Source organism: Oncorhynchus keta, chromosome 13 (assembly GCF_023373465.1).
Source record: "Oncorhynchus keta strain PuntledgeMale-10-30-2019 chromosome 13, Oket_V2, whole genome shotgun sequence".
Classification (NCBI taxonomy): domain Eukaryota; kingdom Metazoa; phylum Chordata; class Actinopteri; order Salmoniformes; family Salmonidae; genus Oncorhynchus; species Oncorhynchus keta.
The window spans coordinates 13,196,180-13,217,419 of record NC_068433.1 but is presented as its reverse complement, the minus strand read 5'-3'; the positions used below and the strand labels follow the sequence as shown (position 1 = coordinate 13,217,419).

The 21,240-nt window shown below is 43.2% G+C and overlaps 1 protein-coding gene across 4 annotated transcripts in view; it reads left to right on the top strand.

Moving 5' to 3' along the window:
- The window catches only part of LOC118391887 (echinoderm microtubule-associated protein-like 3), a 56,562-nt gene that overhangs the window by 21,233 nt on the left and 14,089 nt on the right, over positions 1-21,240 (top strand). For 2 of the 4 annotated variants that reach the window (XM_052459384.1, XM_052459387.1), the window contains exons 2-8: positions 13,330-13,503; positions 13,798-13,912; positions 16,937-17,446; positions 18,047-18,088; positions 18,735-18,851; positions 19,176-19,204; positions 20,933-20,962. In XM_052459384.1, coding sequence (XP_052315344.1) covers positions 13,330-13,503; positions 13,798-13,912; positions 16,937-17,446; positions 18,047-18,088; positions 18,735-18,851; positions 19,176-19,204; positions 20,933-20,962 — 1,017 coding nt within the window. The remainder of the gene's footprint in view (positions 1-13,329; positions 13,504-13,797; positions 13,913-16,936; positions 17,447-18,046; positions 18,089-18,734; positions 18,852-19,175; positions 19,205-20,932; positions 20,963-21,240) is intronic. The other 2 variants (XM_052459385.1, XM_052459386.1) reach the window with 2 other exon arrangements.

Here is a 21,240-nt window from a genome sequence, read left to right as displayed (position 1 = left end):
CTAGCACTGACTTCGCTGATAGTACATTTTTCCTCAATAAAGTTGCTATGGTTGTGATATGTGGTTGTTACACCTAGCTACCTTAAGAGGAATGCACTAACTATAAGTTGCGCTGGATAAGAGCGTCTGCTAAATGACTCGAATGTAATGTAAATGTATTCCTGTATATCATCTTCCATAGCTGCTGCTGTTCTGTCTGTGTGGTGTGTTTCCAGTGAGAGGCTTGGTCTGGCCCTGTAGACGGCTGGTTCAGTCTCGGTCTGAACACAGACTGCAGAGAGAGTCTTCCTTCCGGCAAGGCTCAATGACCCCATTGTGTATGGACTGGAGCTATGGTTCTGGTCGTGGGTGGGCAGGTGTGTGTGTGTGTGTGTGTGTGTGTGTGTGGAGTGAAGCCATGGTTCTGGTTTCAGAGATTGCATACAAAAGTGTGCGGCTGTGTGTGTGTGCGGGTGGGTGTATTGATTTGAAGCCATCACTGGAAACTGAAAATATATATATTTTTCTTGCAGGCTTCAAGGCGAGGGATATTTTCATGCTTTCAAGTCGTTAAGCGGAACGGTTTCTCCTCTGGGGATGGATTCTATGTTCGCTTGGCCACTGCATTCTTATCCAACTGTTTAAAGTGTCCTTTTTCCTTACGAGCCAAACCAGGCAAAACAGTCAAGTGCTCTAGGATCTTTTAGGAAACGCTTCACCCAGTGCTCACTAGTAAGTAGGTGAGAGGCACTCAGTGAGAACCACTCTTCCTCCCAATGGAAATGAGCACACTTGGAGTAACAAATACTTAGTATCAACAACAATGACTGTTAAATGATAGCTTAACTGCTACAGTGGTTGGATTCAGTAGCAGCATAGGTTATACCAGCTGTGGGGACAGTAGGCAAAGGGTTAGGGACAAAGTAAAGAGAAAGTATCATGCTGTGGGTCACTTGCATACCATTAAGAAAACGATAAGATCCGTGACTTGATTATGAGAATTTCCAGTTTTTGGGGATTTTTGCAAAATGTAATCCATAGAATGGCCTTCTGGAGGAAAGGTTGTTGACAATATCTTACATTTTTTATCTAAAAGCATAATTTAGAAATAGTTGATCAAAGTTTGTATATTTATTATACATCAACCTGACCCAGGGCTTTTTTAAGACTCCATTAAGTTTTATCTGTAGGTGCTACAAAGCAAAAAATTGTGTCATAAGAAGCTTTACCGCTTGGTCTGTAATAGGAGTAGTATTTTGATTTCATAAAAAAAAAAAATTACATTAATTTAAGATGGCCGACCGTTGTTTTCAACGGAATCTACTCACATCTCCGTTTGGTGGTTGCTGCCATCTTCCTAGATCCAGTTTTACTGGGACAACTACGCCTGCACATTAGCAGTGTTCATTTTGGCACTCTTTTGATTTGGTCAGTTTGACTAAAATATCATTGTCTTGAATAATTATTTGGTCTAGTTATTGTCAATGTTGAAAACAGTTTATTCAACTAAATGCCCTTTCTTTTTTGTCATAGTTTAGTCACATCTTATTTGTATTGCCTCATTAAGCTATAGTAAACATACAGTGCCTTCGGAAAGTATTCAGACCCTTTGACTTTTTCCATATTTTGTTACGTTACAGCCTTATTCTGAAATGTATTAAATAGTTTCCCCCCCCCATCAATCTACACACAGTACCCCATAATGACAAAGCAAAAACAGGTTTTAGACATTTTTGCAAATGTATACACAAAATAATTATCACATTTACAAAAGTTCAGACCCTCTACTCAGTACTCAGTGTTGAAGCACCTTTGGCAGCGATTACAGCCACGTGTCTTCTTGTGTATGACGCTACAAGCTTGGCACACATGTATTTGGGTAGTTTCTCCCATTCTTCTCTGCAGATCATTTCAAGCTCTGTCAGGTTGGATGGGGAGCATTGCTGCACAGTTATTTTCAGGTCTCTCCAGAGATGTTAGATCAGGTTCAAGTCCGTGCTCGGGCTGGGCCACTGAAGGACATTCAGAGACTTGTTCCGATGCCACTCCTGCGTTGTCTTTGCTGTGTGCTTCGGGTCGTTGTCCTATTGGAAGGTGAACCTTCGCCCCAGTCTGAGGTTGTGAGTGCTCTGGAGCAGGTTTTCATCAAAGATCTCTCTGTACTTTGCTCTGTTCAATCAATCAATAAATCAAATGTTTTATAAAGCCCTTCTTACATCAACTGATGTCACAAAGTGCTGTACAGAAACCCAGCCTAAAACCCCAAACAGCAAGCAATGCAGGTGTAGAAGCACGGTGGTTAGGAAAACTCCCTAGAAAGGCTGAAACCTCGGAAGAAACCTAGAGAGGAACCAGGCTATGAGGGGTGGCCAGTCCTCTTCTGGCTGTGCCGGGTGGAGATTATAACAGAACATGGTCAAATGTTCATAGATGACCAGCAGGGTCAGATAATAATAATCACCGTGGTTGTAGAGGGTGCAACAGGTCAGCACCTCGGGAGTAAAATGTCAGTTGGCTTTTCATAGCCGATCATTCAGAGTATCTCTACCGCTGCTGATGTCTCTAGAGAGTTGAAAACAGCAGGTCTGGGACAAGGTAGCATGTCCGGTGAACAGGCCAAGGTTCCATAGCCACAGGCAGAACAGTTGAGAATGGAACAGCAGCACCACCAGGTGGACTGGGGTAGTCTTGAGGCATAGTCCTAGGGCTTAGGTCCTCCGAGAGAAAGAGAGTGAGAAAGTGAAAGAGAGCGCATACTTAAATTCACACAGGACACAGGATAAGATGGAGGAAATACTCCAGATATAACAGACTGACCCTAGCCCCCTGACCCTAGACCCCAACACAAACTATTACAGCATAAATACAGGAGGCTAAGAAAGGAGGGTTCAGGAGACACTGTGGCCCCATCCGATGATACCCCCAGACAGGGCCAAACAGGCAGGATATAACCCCACCCACTTTGCCAAAGCACAGGCCCCACGCCACTAGAGGGATATATTCAACCACCAACTTACTATCCTGAGACAAGGCCGAGTATAGCCCACGAAGATCTCCACGGAACGAACCCAAGGGGGGGGGGGCAACCCGGACAGGAAGACCACATCAGTGACTCAACCCACTCAAGTGATGCACCCCTCCTAAGGATGGCATGGAAGAGCACCAGTAAGCCAGTGACTCAGCCCCCTTAATACGGTTTGTGGCAGAAAATCCCAGTGGAGAGAAGGGAACCGACCAGGCAGAGACGGCAAGGGCGGATTGTTGCTCCAGTGCTTTTAAGTTCACCTTCACACTCCTGGGCCAGACTACACTCAATCATATGACCTACTGAAGAGGTGAGTCTTCAGGAAAGACTTAAAGGTTGAGACCGAGTCTCAGACCGAGGCTAGTGTAATGTGATGAAATATTTTGGTTCTCGTCAAGATTCTAGCAGTCGTGTTTAGCGCTAACTGAAGTTTATTTAGTGCTTTATCCGGTAGGAAAGTACAGTCGTCGCCAAAACTTTTGAGGATGACACAAATATTAATTTCCATGAAGTTTACTGCTTCAGTGTCTTTAGATATTTTTGTCAGATGTTACTATGGAATATTGAAGTATAATTACAAGCATTTCATAAGTGTCAAAGGCTTTTATTGACAATTACATGAAGTTGATGCAATCCTCCCTGGCATGCTGGCAATTAACTTCTGGGCCACATCCTGACTGATGGCAGCCCATTCTTGCATAATCAATGCTTGGAGATTATCAGAATTTGTGGCATTTTGTTTGTACACATGCCTCTTGAGGATTGGCCACAAGTTCTCAATGGGATTAAGGTCTGGGGAGTTTCCTGGCCATGGATCCAAAATACCGATGTTTTGTTCCCTGAGCCACTCAGTTATCACTTTTGCCGTATGGCTCGATGCTCCATCATGCTGGAAAAGGCATTGATTCGTCACCGAACTGTTCCTGGATGGTTGGGAGAAGTTGCTCTCTGAGGATGTGTTGGTACCATTCTTTATTCATGGCTGTGTTCTTAAACAAAATTGTGAGTGAGCCCACTCCCTTGGCTGAGAAGCAACGCCACACATGAATGGTCTCAGGATGCTTTACTGTTGGCATGACACAGGACTGATGGTAGCGCTCACCTTGTCTTCTCTGGACAAGCTTTTTTCTGGATGCCCCAAACAATCGGAAAGGGGATTCATCAGAAAAAAATGACTTTACCCCAGTCCTCAGCAGTCCAATCCCTGTACCTTTTGCAGAATATCCGTCTGTCCCTGATGTTTTTCCTGGAGAGAAGTGGCTTCTTGGCTGCCCTTCTTGACAGCAGGCCATCCTCCAAAAGTCTTCACCTCACTGTGCGTGCAGATGCACTCACACCTACCTGCCTGCTGCCATTCCTGAACAAGCTCTGTATTGGTGGTGCCTCGCAGCTGAATCAACTTTAGGAGACGGTCCTGGTGCTTGCTGGACTTTCTTGGGTGCCCTGAAGCCTTTTTCACAACAATTGAACCACTCTCCTTGAAGTTCTTGATGATCCAATAAATGGTTGATTTACGTGCAATCTTACTGGCAGCAATATCCTTGCCTGTGAAGCACTTTTTGTGCAAACCAATGATGACGGCACGTGTTTCCTTGCAGGTAACCATGGTTGACAGGAAGAACAATCATTTTAAGCACCACCCTCCTTTTGAAGCTTCCATTCTGTTGTTCGAACTCAATCAGCATGACAGAGTGATCTCCAGCCTTGTCCTCGTCAACACTCACACCTGTTTTAACGAAATAATCACTGACATGATGTCTGCTGGTTCTTTTGTGGCAGGGCTGAAATGCAGTGGAAATGTTTTGGGGGTTCAGTTTATTTGCATGGCGAAGAGGGTCTTTGCAATTAATTGTAATTAATCTGCTCACTCTTCATAACATTCTGGAGTATATGCAAATTGCCATCATACAAACTGAGGCAGCAGACTTTGTGAAAATGAATATTTGTGTCATTCTCAACTTTTGTCCATTTAGTGCTTTATCCGGGTAGCTGAAAAATAGAGCATTGCAGTAGTCTAACCTAGAAGGAACAAAAGCATGGATTAATTTTTCTGCATCATTTTTGGACAGAAAGTTGCTGATTTTTGCAATGTTACGTAGATGGAAAAAAGCTGTCCTTGAAACAGTCTTGATAAGTTCGTCAAAAGAGAGATCAGGGTCCAGAGTAACGCCGAGGTCCTTCACAGTTTTATTTGAGACAACTGTACAACCATGAAGATTAATTGTCAGATTCAACAGAAGATCTTTCTTGGGACCTAAAACTAGCATCTCTGTTTTGTCCGAGTTTAAAAGTAGAAAGTATGCAGGCATCCACTTCCTTATGTCTGAAACACAGGCTTCCAGGTAGGGCAATTTTGGGGCTTCCCCATGTTTCATCGACATGTACAGCTGTGTCGTCCCCATAGCTGGTGGTGATCGATGGTATTAATAGCAGCACTCAGGTCTAGGAGCACGAGGACAGATGCCATTAAAAGGTCATTTTCCACCTTCACAAGTGCAGTCTCTGCTATGATGGGGTCTAAAACCAGACTGAGGTGTTTTGTATACATTGTTTGTCTTCAGGAAGGCAGTGAGTTGCTGCGCAACAGACTTTTTAAAAAAAATGAGAGGAATGGGTGATTCGGGTATAGGCCGATTTGTATATATTTTCTGGTTCGAGGTTTGGCTTTTTCAAGAAAGGCTTTATTACTGCCGCTTTTTTAGTGAGTTTGGTCCACATCCGGTGGATAGAGAGCCGTTTTATTATGTTCAACATAGGAGGGCCAAGCACAGGAAGCAGCTCTTTCAGTAGTTTAGTTGGAATAGGGTCCAGTATGCAGCTTGAAGGTTTAGAGGCCATGACTATTTTCATCAATGTGTCAAGAGATATTGTACTAAAACACTTGAGTGTCTCCCTTGATCCTAGGTCCTGGCAGTGTTATGCAGACTCAGGACAACTGAGCGTTGGAGGAATACGCAGATTTAATTGAGGAGTCCGTAATTTGCTTTCTAATGATCATTATCTTTTCGTCAAAGAAGTTCATGAATTTATCACTGCTGAAGTGAAAGCCATCCTCTGTTGGGGAATGCTGCTTTTTAGTTAGCTTTGCGAAAAATAGGATGATGGAGCAGCAGTGACGGCTCGTTGATACAGCAAGCTAGTCGGAAGACTTCCAGGTTGGTGTAGCACTATTTCCGGTCTAATTTTCTGGAAGCTTGCTTCAGAGCTCGGGTATTTTCTGTATACCAGGGAGCTAGTTTCTTATGACAAATATTTTTTGTTTTTAGGGGTGAGACTGCATCTAGGGTATTACACAAGGTTAAATTGAGTTCCTCCGTTAGGTGGTTAACTGATTTTTGTACTCTGATGTCCTTGGGTAGGTTGAGGGAGTCTGGAAGGGCATCTAGGAATCTTTGGTTTGTCTGAGAATTTATAGCACGCCTTTTGATGATCCTTGGGGTCTGAGCAAATTAGTTGTTGCGATTGCAAATGTAATAAAATGGTGGGGCGATAGTCCAGGATTATGAGGAAAAACATTAAGATCGACAACATTTATTCAACCGGACACTGCCACAGAGTATGACTGTGGCAGTGAGTAGGTCCGGAGACATGTTGGACAAAACCCACTGAGTCGATGATGGCTCTGAAAGCCTTTTGGAGTGGGTCTGTGGACTTTTCCAGGTGAATATTAGTCACCAAAAATTGTAATATTATCTGCCATGACTACAAGATCCGATAGGAATTCAGGGAACTCAGTGAGGAACGCTGTATATGGCCCAGGAGGCCTGTAAAATAGTAGCTATAAAAAGTGATCGAGTAGGCTGCATAGATTTCAAGACAAGAAGCTGAAAAGATGAAAACATTTTTTTTTGTGAATTGAAATGTGCTTTTGTTTATGTTAGCAACACCTCCACCTTTGCGGGATGTTCAGGGGATATGGTCTCTAGTGTAACCAGGGGGAGAGGCCTCATTTAACACAGTAAATTCATCAGGCTTAAGCCATGTTTCAGTCAGGCCAATCACATCAAGATTATGATCAGTGATTAGTTCATTGACTATAACTGCCTTTGAAGTGAGGGATCTAACATTAAGTCACCCTATTTTGAGAAGTGAGATATCACAATCTCTTTCAATAATGACAGGGATGGAGGTCTTTATTCCAGAGAGATTGCTAAAGTGAACACTGCCATGTTTAGTGTTGCCCAAACTAGATCAAGGCACAAACAGTCTCAATGGGGATAGTTGAGCTGACTACACTGACTGTGCTAGTGGCAGGCTGGCTAACAGCCAGCTACCTTGCCCTGTCTATGTTAGTAGATGTGATGAGAGCACCCCTCCAGCTAGGATGGAGTCCGTCACACCTCAGCAGGCCAGGCTTGGTCCTGTTTGTGGGTGAGTTCCAGAAAGAGGGCCAATTATCTACAAATTCTATCTTTTGGGAGGGGCAGAAAACAGTTTCATCTTTGCCTCGATCCTGACTAGACTACCAGTCCCTGCTGCTTTAAAACTTTCCCACAGCATGATGCTCCTACCACCATGCTTCACTGTAGGGATGGTGCCAGGTTTCCTCCAGACGTGATGCTTGGCATTCAGACCAAAGAGTTCAATCTTGGTTTCATCAGACCAGAAAATGTTGTTTCTCATGGTCTGAGAGTCCTTTAGGTGCCATTTGGCAAACTCCAAGCGGGCTGTCATGTGCCGTTTACTGAGGAGTGACTTCCGTCTGGCCACTACCATAAAGGACTGGTTGGTGGAGTGCTGCAGAGATGATTGTCCTTATGGAAGTTTCTCCCATTTCCCCAGAGGAACTCTGGAGCTTTGTTAGTGACCATCAGGTTCTTGGTCACCTCCCTGACCAAGGCCCTTCTCCCCTGATTGCTCAGTTTGGCTGGGCAGCCAGCTCTAGGAAGAGCCTTGGTGGTTCTAAATTTCTTCTATTTAAGAATGATGGAGGCTACCCACCACTGCGACCTGTACGCTCTCGTTGGCTGGCCCTCGTTTCATACTCGTCGCCAAATCCACTGGCTCCAGGTCATCTACAAGACCCTGCTAGGTAAAGTCCCCCCTTAACTCAGCTTGCTGGTCACCATAGCAGCACCCACCTGTAGCACGCGCTCCAGCAGGTATATCTCTCTGGTCACCCCCAAAACCAATTCCTCCTTTGGCTGCATCTCCTTCCAGTTCTCTGCTGCCAATGACTGGAACAAACTATAAAAATCTCTGAAACTGGAAACACTTATTGAAAGATTAGTGGAACCTGTGTGGGTAGCTGGACAGGTAGGATGACTGACAGTGAAGGTGAACAGGTGGTCACGTGTCAGGTGACAGAGGAATGGATGAGACTGAGGCAGGAATTCCTTTCACCATAAAGTGGTATATTTACTGAGAAGTCTGCTGCATCACAAAGGAAACAAATAACATGTATCCAATCAAAGATCAAATCCTATCATTCAGGGGTGGCAGCGTATCTGTCGTTCTGCCCCTGAACAGGCAGTTAACCCACTGTTCCCAGGCCGTCATTGAAAATAATAATGTGTTCTTAACTGACTTGCCTGGTTAAATAAAGGTAGAATGAATTTTTATTGTTATTTTTATTATTAACATAATTTAGGGAATTCAACAGTCCAGTTCATTAAGAAGTCAATAGTAATCATCCGGGAGTCATTTAGGCTCCTGACTATTTATCATAAATCATGAAAGAATACAAACAGTGAATGGTGATACAATTTATAATCCCCATGATCAAAGTCAATCAGTTAGCAAACAATGACGTTTCTCATTTCACTCTTTCAATTGGTCTTTGTGTACATATAATTCATTTCAATACACATGAACCATATCGATGACATAATTGGCCTATGAGGATCCGTAGGGCCGTGATCATTGACAATTCACATTACACAATATGTTTGAAGCTGCGCTCCAAGCCGCGCTCCGCGGTAATAACTATTAACAGTAACTGGATGGCCTCTCTCCTGATCGACACAGATAATTCAGATGAAATGTAACATAGTCGGTGGATTCATGGACGCACAGAACTTTTGGATCAGATGGAGTTAAGAAAGAGAAAGCAGCGAGATCAGGCGATGGCAATTTCCTCCTTTTATGGAGTTGAGATCTGTCGGACATTTCCACCTGACTTAATTAAAGTGCCCCTGGCCCAGCTGAGTAAATGGCAATTAATTAACGGATTATTCCACCAACTCCATGGGCCTTTTCTACACTTATCTCCCTCAGTAGCTTTAAGCACCAGCTGTCAGAGCAGCTCACAGATTACTGCACCTGTAAATAGCCCATCTATAATTTAGCCCAAACAACTACCTCTTCCCCTACTGTATTTATTTTGCTCCTTTGCACCCCATTATTTCTATTTCTACATGTTTCCACTGCAAATCTACCATTCCAGTGTTTTACTTGCTATATTGTATTCACTTCGCCACCATGGCTTTTTTAAATATATATATTTTTTGCCTTTACCTCCCTTATCTCACCTCATTTGCTCACATTGTATATAGACTTATTTTTCTACTGTATTATTAACTGTATGTTTGCTTTACTCCATGTGTGACTCTGTGTTGTATGTGTCGAACTGCTTTGCTTCATCTTGGCCAGTTCGCAATTGTAAATGAGAACTTGTTCTCAACTTGCCTACCTGGTTAAATAAAGGTGAAATAAAATAAATAAATGACGCAAGGTATAATTCAATGGTAATATAATATGTAAGAATGGACTGACTATGTTTGAAAGTCGAATTGATAACATTCTTGGCATTAGATTTTAATATTATAGCAAGCAAGGACTGATGGTTATCTAAACTAGCAAGTCTGTTTGTTTGGTTTTCAAGGCAACTACTGTCCCGTCTCTAGTAAATTTGCGCGCTACCTCAGTGGATGTTTTAACATATTTCTTTCTACCTGCTAATGAAAACATTCCCAGTGGTAAATGTTCTAAATTATAGCCACGGTGTGAAAGGGATAATCAATTCAGGGCTCTATGCGTTCTCGTCGTAGAACCCACCATTCACGTCGTTTTTTTTCTTCTTCCAGAGAACGCATAGAGCTCTGAGTTGATTATCCTTTACTTATTATATTCTACGGAGCCATTTACTTTGTTACTATTCTTTAATTTTTATTTTTGTTGTTGCATTGTCGAGAAGGAAGTAAGAATTTTGTTGCGTAACCCATGCATAAGACTAATAAAACCTGAAACGTTAAACACTAAAATATAGCAAATGTGGTCAAACAACGCTGAAAGTACTGTAGGCCGCACTAAAAACAAGCTGCAGTTGGCTCAGGGTCTGATCATTGTTCATATGACATTGCGACATACAGGAATGCTGTCTTCTTTGCTTTCAAATCTGAGGGAATTCGTTGGAAATGTAAACACACATGATCGAATAGACCCAATCCCAAAACGTACACGCATATAGATCAAATGTAAGTCTGTGGCGACTCATTAATATCCTAACAGACTCATATCATTTTGTTAAACGCCACCTAATTATTAACAAGTCTTCCTACTGCAATGTCTCAGGAAATTAGCAGAAAACGTAGACATGTCCAGAATCATCATGGAATAGGCAGTCCCTACACGTGTGCACTACTTTAGAGAAAGTAGGTCTGCAGACACTTAACAATCATTTGAGCTCAACCCTGTTCCCTAAACACAACCCGATGATAAACAATTAGAACATTCCACTCCTTTTTTTTTGCTTAGCTGCTGGAAATTGCAAAAGGTTGAGAACCAGAAACATATGCTTGAACTTCTTTCCTCCTAATGGTGGTAACAGTCTCCTGCCTTCTTTTACTAATGGTGGTAAAAGTCTCCTGCCTTCTTTTACTAATGGTGGTAACAGACTCCTGCCTTCTTTTACTAATGGTGGTAACAGTCTCCTGCCTTCTTTTACTAATGGTGGTAACAGTCTCCTGCCTTCTTTTACTAATGGTGGTAACAGACTCCTGCCTTCTTTTACTAATGGTGGTAACAGTCTCCTTCCTTCTTTTACTAATGGTGGTAACAGTCTCCTGCCTTCTTTTACTAATGGTGGTAACAGTCTCCTGCCTTCTTTTACTAATGGTGGTAACAGTCTCCTGCCTTCTTTTACTAATGGTGGTAAAAGTATCCCTGCCTTCTTTTTACTAATGGTGGTAACAGTCTCCTGCCTTCTTTTACTAATGGTGGTAACAGTCTCCTGCCTTCTTTTACTAATGGTGGTAACAGACTCCTGCCTTCTTTACTAATGGTGGTAACAGTCTCCTGCCTTCTTTTTTACTAATGGTGGTAACAGTCTCCTGCCTTCTTTACTAATGGTGGTAAGTCTCCTGCCTTCTTTTACTAATGGTGGTAAAAGTATCCTGCCTTCTTTTACTAATGGTGGTAACAGTCTCCTGCCTTCTTTTACTAATGGTGGTAACAGTCTCCTGCCTTCTTTTACTAATGGTGGTAACAGTCTCCTGCCTTCTTTTACTAATGGTGGTAACAAAATCCTGCCTTCTTTTACTAATGGTGGTAACAGACTCCTGCCTTCTTTCACTAATGGTGGTAAAAGTCTCCTGCCTTCTTTTACTAATGGTGGTAACAGTCTCCTGCCTTCTTTTACTAATGGTGGTAACAGACTCCTGCCTTCTTTCACTAATGGTGGTAACAGACTCCTGCCTTCTTTCACTAATGGTGGTAAAAGTCTCCTGCCTTCTTTTACTAATGGTGGTAACAGTCTCCTGCCTTCTTTTACTAATGGTGGTAACAGTCTCCTGCCTTCTTTTACTAATGGTGGTAAAAGTATCCTGCCTTCTTTTACTAATGGTGGTAACAGTCTCCTGCCTTCTTTTACTAATGGTGGTAACAGTCTCCTGCCTTCTTTTACTAATGGTGGTAACAGTCTCCTGCCTTCTTTTACTAATGGTGGTAACAGTCTCCTGCCTTCTTTTACTAATGGTGGTAACAGTCTCCTGCCTTCTTTTACTAATGGTGGTAACAGACACTAATGGTGGTAACAACTAATCCTGCCTTCTTTTACTAATGGTGGTAACAAAATCCTGCCTTCTTTTACTAATGGTGGTAACAGTCTCCTTCCTTCTTTTACTAATGGTGGTAAAAGTCTCCTGCCTTCTTTTACTAATGGTGGTAAAAGTCTCCTGCCTTCTTTTACTAATGGTGGTAACAGACTCCTGCCTTCTTTTACTAATGGTGGTAACAAAATCCTGCCTTCTTTTACTAATGGTGGTAACAGTCTCCTTCCTTCTTTTACTAATGGTGGTAAAAGTCTCCTGCCTTCTTTTACTAATGGTGGTAAAAGTCTCCTGCCTTCTTTTACTAATGGTGGTAAAAGTCTCCTGCCTTCTTTTACTAATGGTGGTAAAAGTCTCCTGCCTTCTTTTACTAATGGTGGTAACAGTCTTCTGCCTTCTTTTACTAATGGTGGTAACAGTCTCCTGCCTTCTTTTACTAATGGTGGTAACAGTCTCCTGCCTTCTTTTACTAATGGTGGTAACAGTCTCCTGCCTTCTTTTACTAATGGTGGTAACAGTCTCCTGCCTTCTTTTACTAATGGTGGTAACAGTCTCCTGCCTTCTTTTACTAATGGTGGTAACAGTCTCCTGCCTTCTTTTACTAATGGTGGTAACAGTCTCCTGCCTTCTTTTACTAATGGTGGTAACAGTCTCCTGCCTTCTTTTACTAATGGTGGTAACAGTCTCCTGCCTTCTTTTACTAATGGTGGTAACAGTCTCCTGCCTTCTTTTACTAATGGTGGTAACAGTCTCCTGCCTTCTTTTACTAATGGTGGTAACAGTCTCCTGCCTTCTTTTACTAATGGTGGTAACAGTCTCTTGCCTTCTTTTTGTGATGGAAAAGGACTTAGTTCAGTAAATTAGCAGCGTCAGAGTACCATGATGTTCAAGTAGCCTAAGTAAATATGTTTCTCTCGACTCATGAAGTGTCATCCCAGCCTTTTAAATTGTAGACAGTGCTGGATGAGGCCATTAATGTTGGCTTCATAGTCAGGAGGCGCATCTTCATGCAGAATGGAAGTCTCTTTTGAGGAATATTTCCTGGCTGTTAGCAGTATTTACAACACCAGGGTCATGTCTTACTGCCTGCATCTTTTAAAGTTTTTCCATCTTGCATTATTATAGTTGTATCCAACCTATGCATTGGTATTGATAGTAGTACTTCACCTCTATATGTCATTTGTCTAGAGGACAATCCTATCTGCCAATTGAGTGACAGCATTGAGTTGGATATAGACTACCATTGGTTGTCCTTATTTTCCCCAATATCCACAAATGATTTGACGGCATGTGGTTCCATACTGTCTCCTGATTTGTTGTCATGGTCCGTCTGCACAGATGACGTGTCCGGGAGCAGCGCTGAGTACCCAGACCGTGTGTCCATGATGGAGGGGCGTCTGCAGGCACAGGAAGATGAGATCATGCTGCTGAAGTCATCACTGGCCGACGCGCTACGCAGGCTCCGCCTCCACGACCAGTTGATCCCCCTGCTTAAACAGCAGATCATCGCAGGTGGATGACCAACCATCAGACCACAGTTGTACTCTTAACGTTATTGTGCCCGAACTGTACTGTGATGGCTTGGATATTTTCTTCACAGCACGGTTCCAGCAAATATCTTGAATGTTTAACCAGGCCGGTAAAGTGCAGCTCGGCTCAGTAGTGTGAAAAGGGTTGAAGATGATTAACTGCAGTACACAAGCAATAAGCTGTAACCGATACATTATCCTACCCATGTCGTGTGCTTCTATGAAAATTCCATCCTTGCACTAAATGTGTGTGATTGTGTCCATTTTGTGCCCTCAGTAAACCCTGCAGCCCCCCGTGTCCTGAACCAGGTTTACTGCTCTGACGGTTTCTCCAGTTCCCGTAAACTGTCCTCCAGCTCAGCCCTGGACAGCCCCCGCCACCCTGCCACCAGGTACTGTGCCAGGCCAGTGCAGAGGGACTGTGGGCATGGAATGGGTTGGCTGGCATGTTTGTCCAGAGCCATATATGAAGATATGGCTCAAACATAATCAGTGTGTGGAAATAAGGCATAGTTTGACTGTCTTTGGACTTCATGACCAGAATGTTACAGTTGAAGTGGGAAGTTTACATACACCTTCGCCAAATACATTTAAACTCAGTTTTTCACAATTCCTGACATTTATTCATGGTAAAAATTCCCTGTCTTAGGTCAGTTAGGATCACCACTTTATTTTAAGAATGTGAAGTGTCAGAATAATAATAGAGAGAATGATTTATTTCAGCTTTCATTTCTTTCATCACATTCCCAGTGGGTCAGAAGTTCACATCCACTCAAGTAGTATTTGGTAGCATTGCCTTTAAATTGTTTAACTTGGGTCAAACGTTTCAGGTAGCTTTCCACAAGCTTCCCACAATAAGTTGGGTGAATTTTGACCCATTCCTCCTGACAGAGCTGATGTAACTGAGTCAGGTTTGTAGGCCTCCTTGCTCGCACATGCTTTTTCAGTTCTACCCACAAATCTTCTATAGGATTGAGGTCAGGGCTTTGTGATGGCCACTCCAATACCTTGACTTTGTTGTCCATAAGCCATTTTGCCACAACTTTGGAAGTATGCTTGGGGTCATTGTCCATTTGGAAGACCCATTTGCGACCAAGGATTAACTTCCTGACTGATGTCTTGAGATGTTGCTTCAATATTTCCACATACCTTTCCCCCTTCATGATGCAATCTATTTTGTGAAGTGCACCAGTCTCTCCTCCAGCAAAGCACCCCCACAACATGATGCTGCCACCCACGTGCTTCACGGTTGGGATGGTGTTCTTCGGCTTGCAAGCCTCCCTTTTTCCTCCAAACATAGCAATGGTCATTATGGCCAAACAATTTTATTTTTGTTTCATCAGACCAGAGGACATTTCTCCAAAAAGTAAGATTTTTGTCCCCATGTGCAGTTGCAAACCGTAGTCTGGCTTTTATTATGGTGGTTTTGGAGCAGTGGCTTCTTCCTTGCTGAGGGGCCTTTCAGGTTATGTTGATATAGGACTCGGTTTACTGTGGATATGGATACTTTTGTACCTTTTGCCTCCAGCATCTTCACATGGTCCTTTGCTGTTGTTCTGTGATTGATTTGCACTTTTCACACCAAAGTATGTTCAGCTCAAGGAGACAGAACGTGTCTCCTTCTTGAGAGGTATGACGGCTGCGTGGTCCCTTCGTGTTTATACTTGTGTACTATTGTTTGTACAGATGAACGTGGTACCTCCAGGAGTTTGGAAATTGCTCCCAAGGATGAACCAGACTTGTGGAGGTCTACAATTTTTTTTCTGAGGTCTTGGCTGATTTCTTTTGATTTTCCCATGATGTCAAGCAAAGAGGCACTGAGTTTGAAGGTTGGCCTTGAACTACATCCACAGGTACACCTCCAATTGACTCAAATTACGTCAATTAGCCTATCAGAAGCTTCTAAAGCCATGACATAATTTTCTGGAATTTTCCAAGCTGTTTAAAGGCACGGTCAACTTAGTGTATATAAACTTCTGACCCACGAATTGTGATACAGTGAAATAATTTGTCTGGTAACAATTGTTGGAAAAATTACTTGTCATGCACAAAGTAGATGTCCTAACCGACTTGCCAAAACTATAGTTTGTAAACAAGACATTTGTGGAGTGGTTGAAAAACTAGTTTTAATGACTCCAACCTAAGTGTATGTACATTTCCGCCTTCAACTGTATGTATGTATGTAGGTAGGTAGGTAGGTAGGTAGGTAGGTAGGTAGGTAGGTGTGTATATTTATGTGTAACATTCATAGACTGTCTTTTTCATAGTCCTAGTCCCAATCTAAAATGTATTTAGCACCTAGCCTATTTTTACCTGCCTTGATTCAAAATGTACATTGTTTTTATTGTATATAATGTTTTTCCCCTCTGTAGAGCTTTGAGATGTAACTGTATAATGAAAAGCGCTATAGAAATGTAATGTAGTTTTATACTGTATAGACACACACTGGCCAGTTTATTAGGTACATCCATCTAGTTGCCTCCTGAACAGCCTGAATTCTTCGTGGTATGGATTCAACAAGATGTCGGAAACATTTGTTGCTCAAATGGTATCAAGGGACCGAAAGTGTGGCAGGAGAAAATTCCCCACACCAGTACACCACCAACCTGTACCGTTGACACCATGCAGGTTGGGTCCATAGGATTTGGCTTAAGTTGCATGAGTCTAACTGTGTCATTAGCGTGACGCAACAGGAACCGGGATTGGTTGGACCAAGCAATGTTTTTCCACTCCTCAATTGTCCAGTTTTGGTGATTGTGTGCCCACTGGAGCCACTTCTTCTTGTTTTTAGCTGATAGGAGTGGAACCCGGTGTGGTCGTCTGCTGCAATAGCCCATCCGTGAGAAGGACCAACAAGTTTTGTGTTCTGAGGTGCCTTTCTGCACAACACTGTTGTACTGCACTGTTTTTTGTCTGTTTCTGGCCCACCTGTTCGCTTGCACCATTCTTGCCCTTCTCCTTCGACCTCTCTCGTGAACAAGCTGCTTTCGCCCACAGGACTGCCGCTGACTAGTTGTTTTTAGTTTTTTGCACCATTCTCGGTAAACTCTAGCCACTGTTGTGCGTGAAAAGCCCAGTCGTTTCTGAGATACTGTATCCGGCGTGCCCGGCACCGACGATCGTGCAACGCTCAAAGTCGCTTCTGTCACTCGTTTTGCCGAACAGAAACTGAATTCGTCTGCCTGCGTGCTGTAACAATCCACAACCATGTGACTCACTGTCTGTAGGCGCAATCAATTTTCAAGAACAGTGTGGTGTACTTAATAAACTGTCCAGTGAGTCCTTTCACTCACTCACAGCATTTAACTTGTTTAGGAAAGTCTTATTAGAGTTGAGTAAATGAATAGTTTTCTGTATGATGATTGTTTGTATTCTCTCTATTATTAATCTCAACTCTATACTGTGTGTGTATTTAGCCAAGTACTAAACAGCACTGAAGGTGAGAATGGCTCTAATGGGGACTCTACATCCCCTGGTCTCATACATAAGACCCCAACGTATGATCGGGCTACCCAGACAGACCTCACTCCTCTGGTGCAGGACCAGGAGCTCGACAAGGTCCCCCTGGCTCTCACCAGGCCCGTCCAGAGCCTCTCCCTGGAGGATGCCCTCCCCGAGGGGATGTCTCTGACGGAGGAGGCTCGGGCCAAGTTCCACCACATCCAGAGACTAGAACTGGAGGAGAAGGACGAGGAAGGGGAGGAGAAGGACCTGAGTTGGGCGTCTTCCGTAGAGGATGCCATCCACCCCACCGCCATCAGGAACCTCCAAAGAGATGACCACCAGGACCCAAATGGCTCCACGGAGAGCTTGAGCTCAGCCTCCCAGACCCCAATCTCAAGGTCCCCAGCCCCCCCTAAGGACCTGTCCGCCAGCCCCCGGAGCGGACCTCTCTCCATCATCCTGGAGGGCAAGAAGAAACCCCTGTGCGTTGTCGCCAACTCTACTTCTCTTCTCCATTCCTACCTGATTGCATGGTTTTTGGGGGAAATCACCTCTTTTTGACACTGTCTCCTATTCTCTATGCTTTTATTACTACACCGCGCCAGTGTCACAGCCCTAATCTAAGAATCAGTTTGCGGTAGTCAGTTTTGTGATTCTATTAGGTTGCGTTATGGAAAGCCTTCAGTACCAAGGAGCATACCTTACGTGTCTCCCGCTGGATCCGGCTGCTGTGTTATTCTCCATTTGTTTGACAGGGGCTAAATGTGTGTACACTAACCTGGTAATCAAGTCTGAGCGTCATCCTTTAATTCAAGCATGAATTGATTCAGCATGATTTCCTCCATGTGGATATTTCAACGGGGCTTTTCATCTGACATTCTTTTGGGAGATTATTTCACTGCATGCTGCTCTAAAATCACACAAATCATTTTACAGCTTCCTCTGCGTGTGTGCGTGTGCGTGTGCGTGTGCGTGTGCGTGTGCATGCACATTTGTGGTTGTGTGTTTTGTTGTTTTGTTTGCTAATTATTACTTGCAAGAGGTCTGTTGCCAATTGATAGCATATGTTTCTGTCCATGAAGAAGTCCGTTAGCTCAACCCTGCCACACCATGGAAACTAAGAGGTACTAAGACAGTGGTGTCTAAGTTATGTACAAGGATATGAACTGGGCTATTAAGTTCCATACTGATCTACCACATACTATATGCATGTGTGTTATCACTAGGCGCCACAGTGGAGACCCACTGGGCAAAAACTGGTTGAATCAACATTGTTTCCACATCATTTCAACCCTCAAAAAAACAATGTAATGATGTTGAATCAACATAGAAAACTAATTGGATTTGCAACAAGTCATCAACGTAATGGCGCTTTTAGATTCCCCCCCCCCCCACCCAACTTTTAACCTAAATACAATGACGGGTGCATTTTTTTGTTATTGATTTCGTGCTGAATTCACTCTAGTTGACAACCCAACCAAATATAGATCAAAACTAGACGTTGAACTGACGGCTGTATCCAGTGGGGAGGTCATCTCTGTTTCACTTCCTATTACGTGTTGTGTTGGAACATCATTGGTCACATGACAAGGGCCATTTCCTCTAATTATTGGGCAAGTCATTATCAGGACAATCTCTGTGTGTGTGTGTGTGTGTTCCAGAAAAAATATGCCCCACACGTTGAAACACACATTCAACGTTCATCAGTGTGTGTGTTTGTGGAACCCTGCATATAAATCCTCTTATGCTGCCTATCCACTCATTGCCCAGAGCTCGCAGGAACAGTGAGAAACTGGTGAAGGACCCCCAGGAGAAGACAAAGAAGCTGCTGGACAAAAAGGCGGCATCCTCGGCCAACCTACTCAACAGATCCCCCAGTCTGGAGAGGTGAGGGAAGTCCCATCCATCAGCAAGATTGTCTTTCAAACTCATTCTCACATTTTCCTACAACTGCATAAACATGACGTATTTCACCAAGTAGTCACTCGTTGGAGTTCCCTTTCTTCTACTATAATAAAATGACTTTCCCATGAAAAGTCTTGATCTCCCAGTTGCGTGAGCTGGGCCCACAGACGGTATAATATAACGTTTGGTCCCAGTGGTTGCGTGAGCTGGGCCCAAAGACTGTATAATATAACGTTTGGTCCCAGTGGTTGAAAGGAGTCTCTTAGATATAATGTGTCTGTCTAACAGTTGTATCTTTTCTCACAGCCGGACCAAGGATCTTATCGCCAGAGCAGGTAATGCATATCCAACAACACTAGTCTCTGTCCAGACTCTTGTTGCAGCCAGGACTTCTGGAAAACAATGGAATTTATTGCATGTTCCTGGCATTTTGCAACCCTACTTTATACGTTCTATAATGCATTATTCAAACTCTATGTCGTCTTAAATGACTGACTGACAGACTGCTGGCCAGATCTGGCCGTAAGTCTTCATTCCCCTTCTTTAGTTTGGGACACTGAACTGCCTACAAAATGTCAAAGATAGTATTCAGACAGCGCAATACTCGTGCCTAGTTAACTTTTCAGCTTTTAACGAGCGTTGGCTTTTGAGTGTGGTTTAGCTTTATACTGGGACTCGTTCCAAAACCAGAGTGAGTTAAAGCACAGTCCCTCTTCTATTGTATTTAATATTGTCTCTAAGTATTTACCAGTTGAACCCAATGGGGATTCAGTTCGCGTGAAGTCAGTTTCATACGCCCATCAGATTAGCATAATAGTCTGTAAATGTGATCAGTGATCCACAGGACAAGGGGTTTCTACGAGACACGAGAGTGCAGGGAGTGAGCCTTCAAAAGAGCATAAGTCCGTATCGGAGAATACTACTACTACAGCAAGTGACTGACCACTGGACATTGCATCATCTAGTCGTCTATGGGGCTGAAGGTCATTTAGAGTTCATCACTGTCCATTTCTCCGCCCACCACACACAGAAATAAAAACTTGGTCAGAAAATACCTCTCATCATACTGGGATCACAGGAAAAGCAGTGTTTATTTTTACAGTCCCGTTGTCAAGAGGCAGAGCAGCAGCCGTTTCTCACGTTAAACACGGGAGAGTCTGTTTAGTACTCCAACGCTCCCTGGAAAGCCATCCATTGTGGTAAGCCGTGCTGCCGCACCACTCCCAGACTCCTGACGGGATGATGGATGTTTTACCGGAGAAGGAAGGAAGCCAAAAATATTTATATATTTTTTGTGTTTTTTTTGGTCTCTTTCTCTCTTTCTGTGAGCTGTCCAGGACTAGACTTATTAACTTTCTCTGTCTCTATGAGTTGGCCTGAGACAGGTCTGTCTGTAATTCCGCATGAGTTTAGGTTGTCTCTTAACTGCCTCTCCTGCATCATGAGAGGGCTGTAAAGTGTAACCAGGTCATATAGATAAGCAATAACTGAATTGAACTATGTCCTACTCACTACATCCTAACTGAATGGCAATACTTGCAAGTGGCAATCATGTGAAAATGCCACTCCATTTTAAATCAATCAAAAGCAGTCATTGATGTGTTTCAACAGGGTCCAGGAGCGGTATGAGGTAGACCCATGGGGATATTCCAAATAGGGTCAACAATGACTAATAAAAATAAATCTACCTAACAAAACAGGTCATTACTATATAGTTAAACTGCAGACTTTCCCTCCCTTGTGACGTGAGCCCTGCTTTTTTGTTTTCCAACCTTTTTCAAAGCGAGACAGACATATTCCCACCAGAAACATCCCAACCATCAACATGTAAAACCCATTCTCCTCTCCCCCAACCTTTTAAATTGAAGTAACAGTCGTCTAGATGACAGGCTTGGTGTTGGAAAACCACCCCTCTGGTTTGCCCATAGACCTCATTCGACCGGCTCTGAATCTGGTCCCGAAGGGTCCGTAATGTCAAAGCATGATCTGCTCTGCTGGAATCAGCTGTGATTTAGTGTTCCTAGGTTCCTTGTTTATTTGTCTCTCTTCCTCTCTTCTCGTAGGATCTCCCGGGTCCAGACGAGGAACCCAAGGTATGAAACGTCATGTGTTAACTGTTATGTCATTCAACTAAATGTAGGTGCTTGGGATTCATACAGGCTAATGGTACATACGGTTGACTTATTGTTATGGAGTGAATCATTGGTAGATATTGTAGCATCACCAGGGCTTTGGTAGTTTAGGCAGGCTGTTGAAAGAGCAAAACATTTGAGGATAAGATTAAGTTCATATTGACCCATGGTAGTGCTTGGAGATTAATATGTATCCAATGTCCAGTCTTGTCTTACATTATTTTTCACCCTCTTTCATT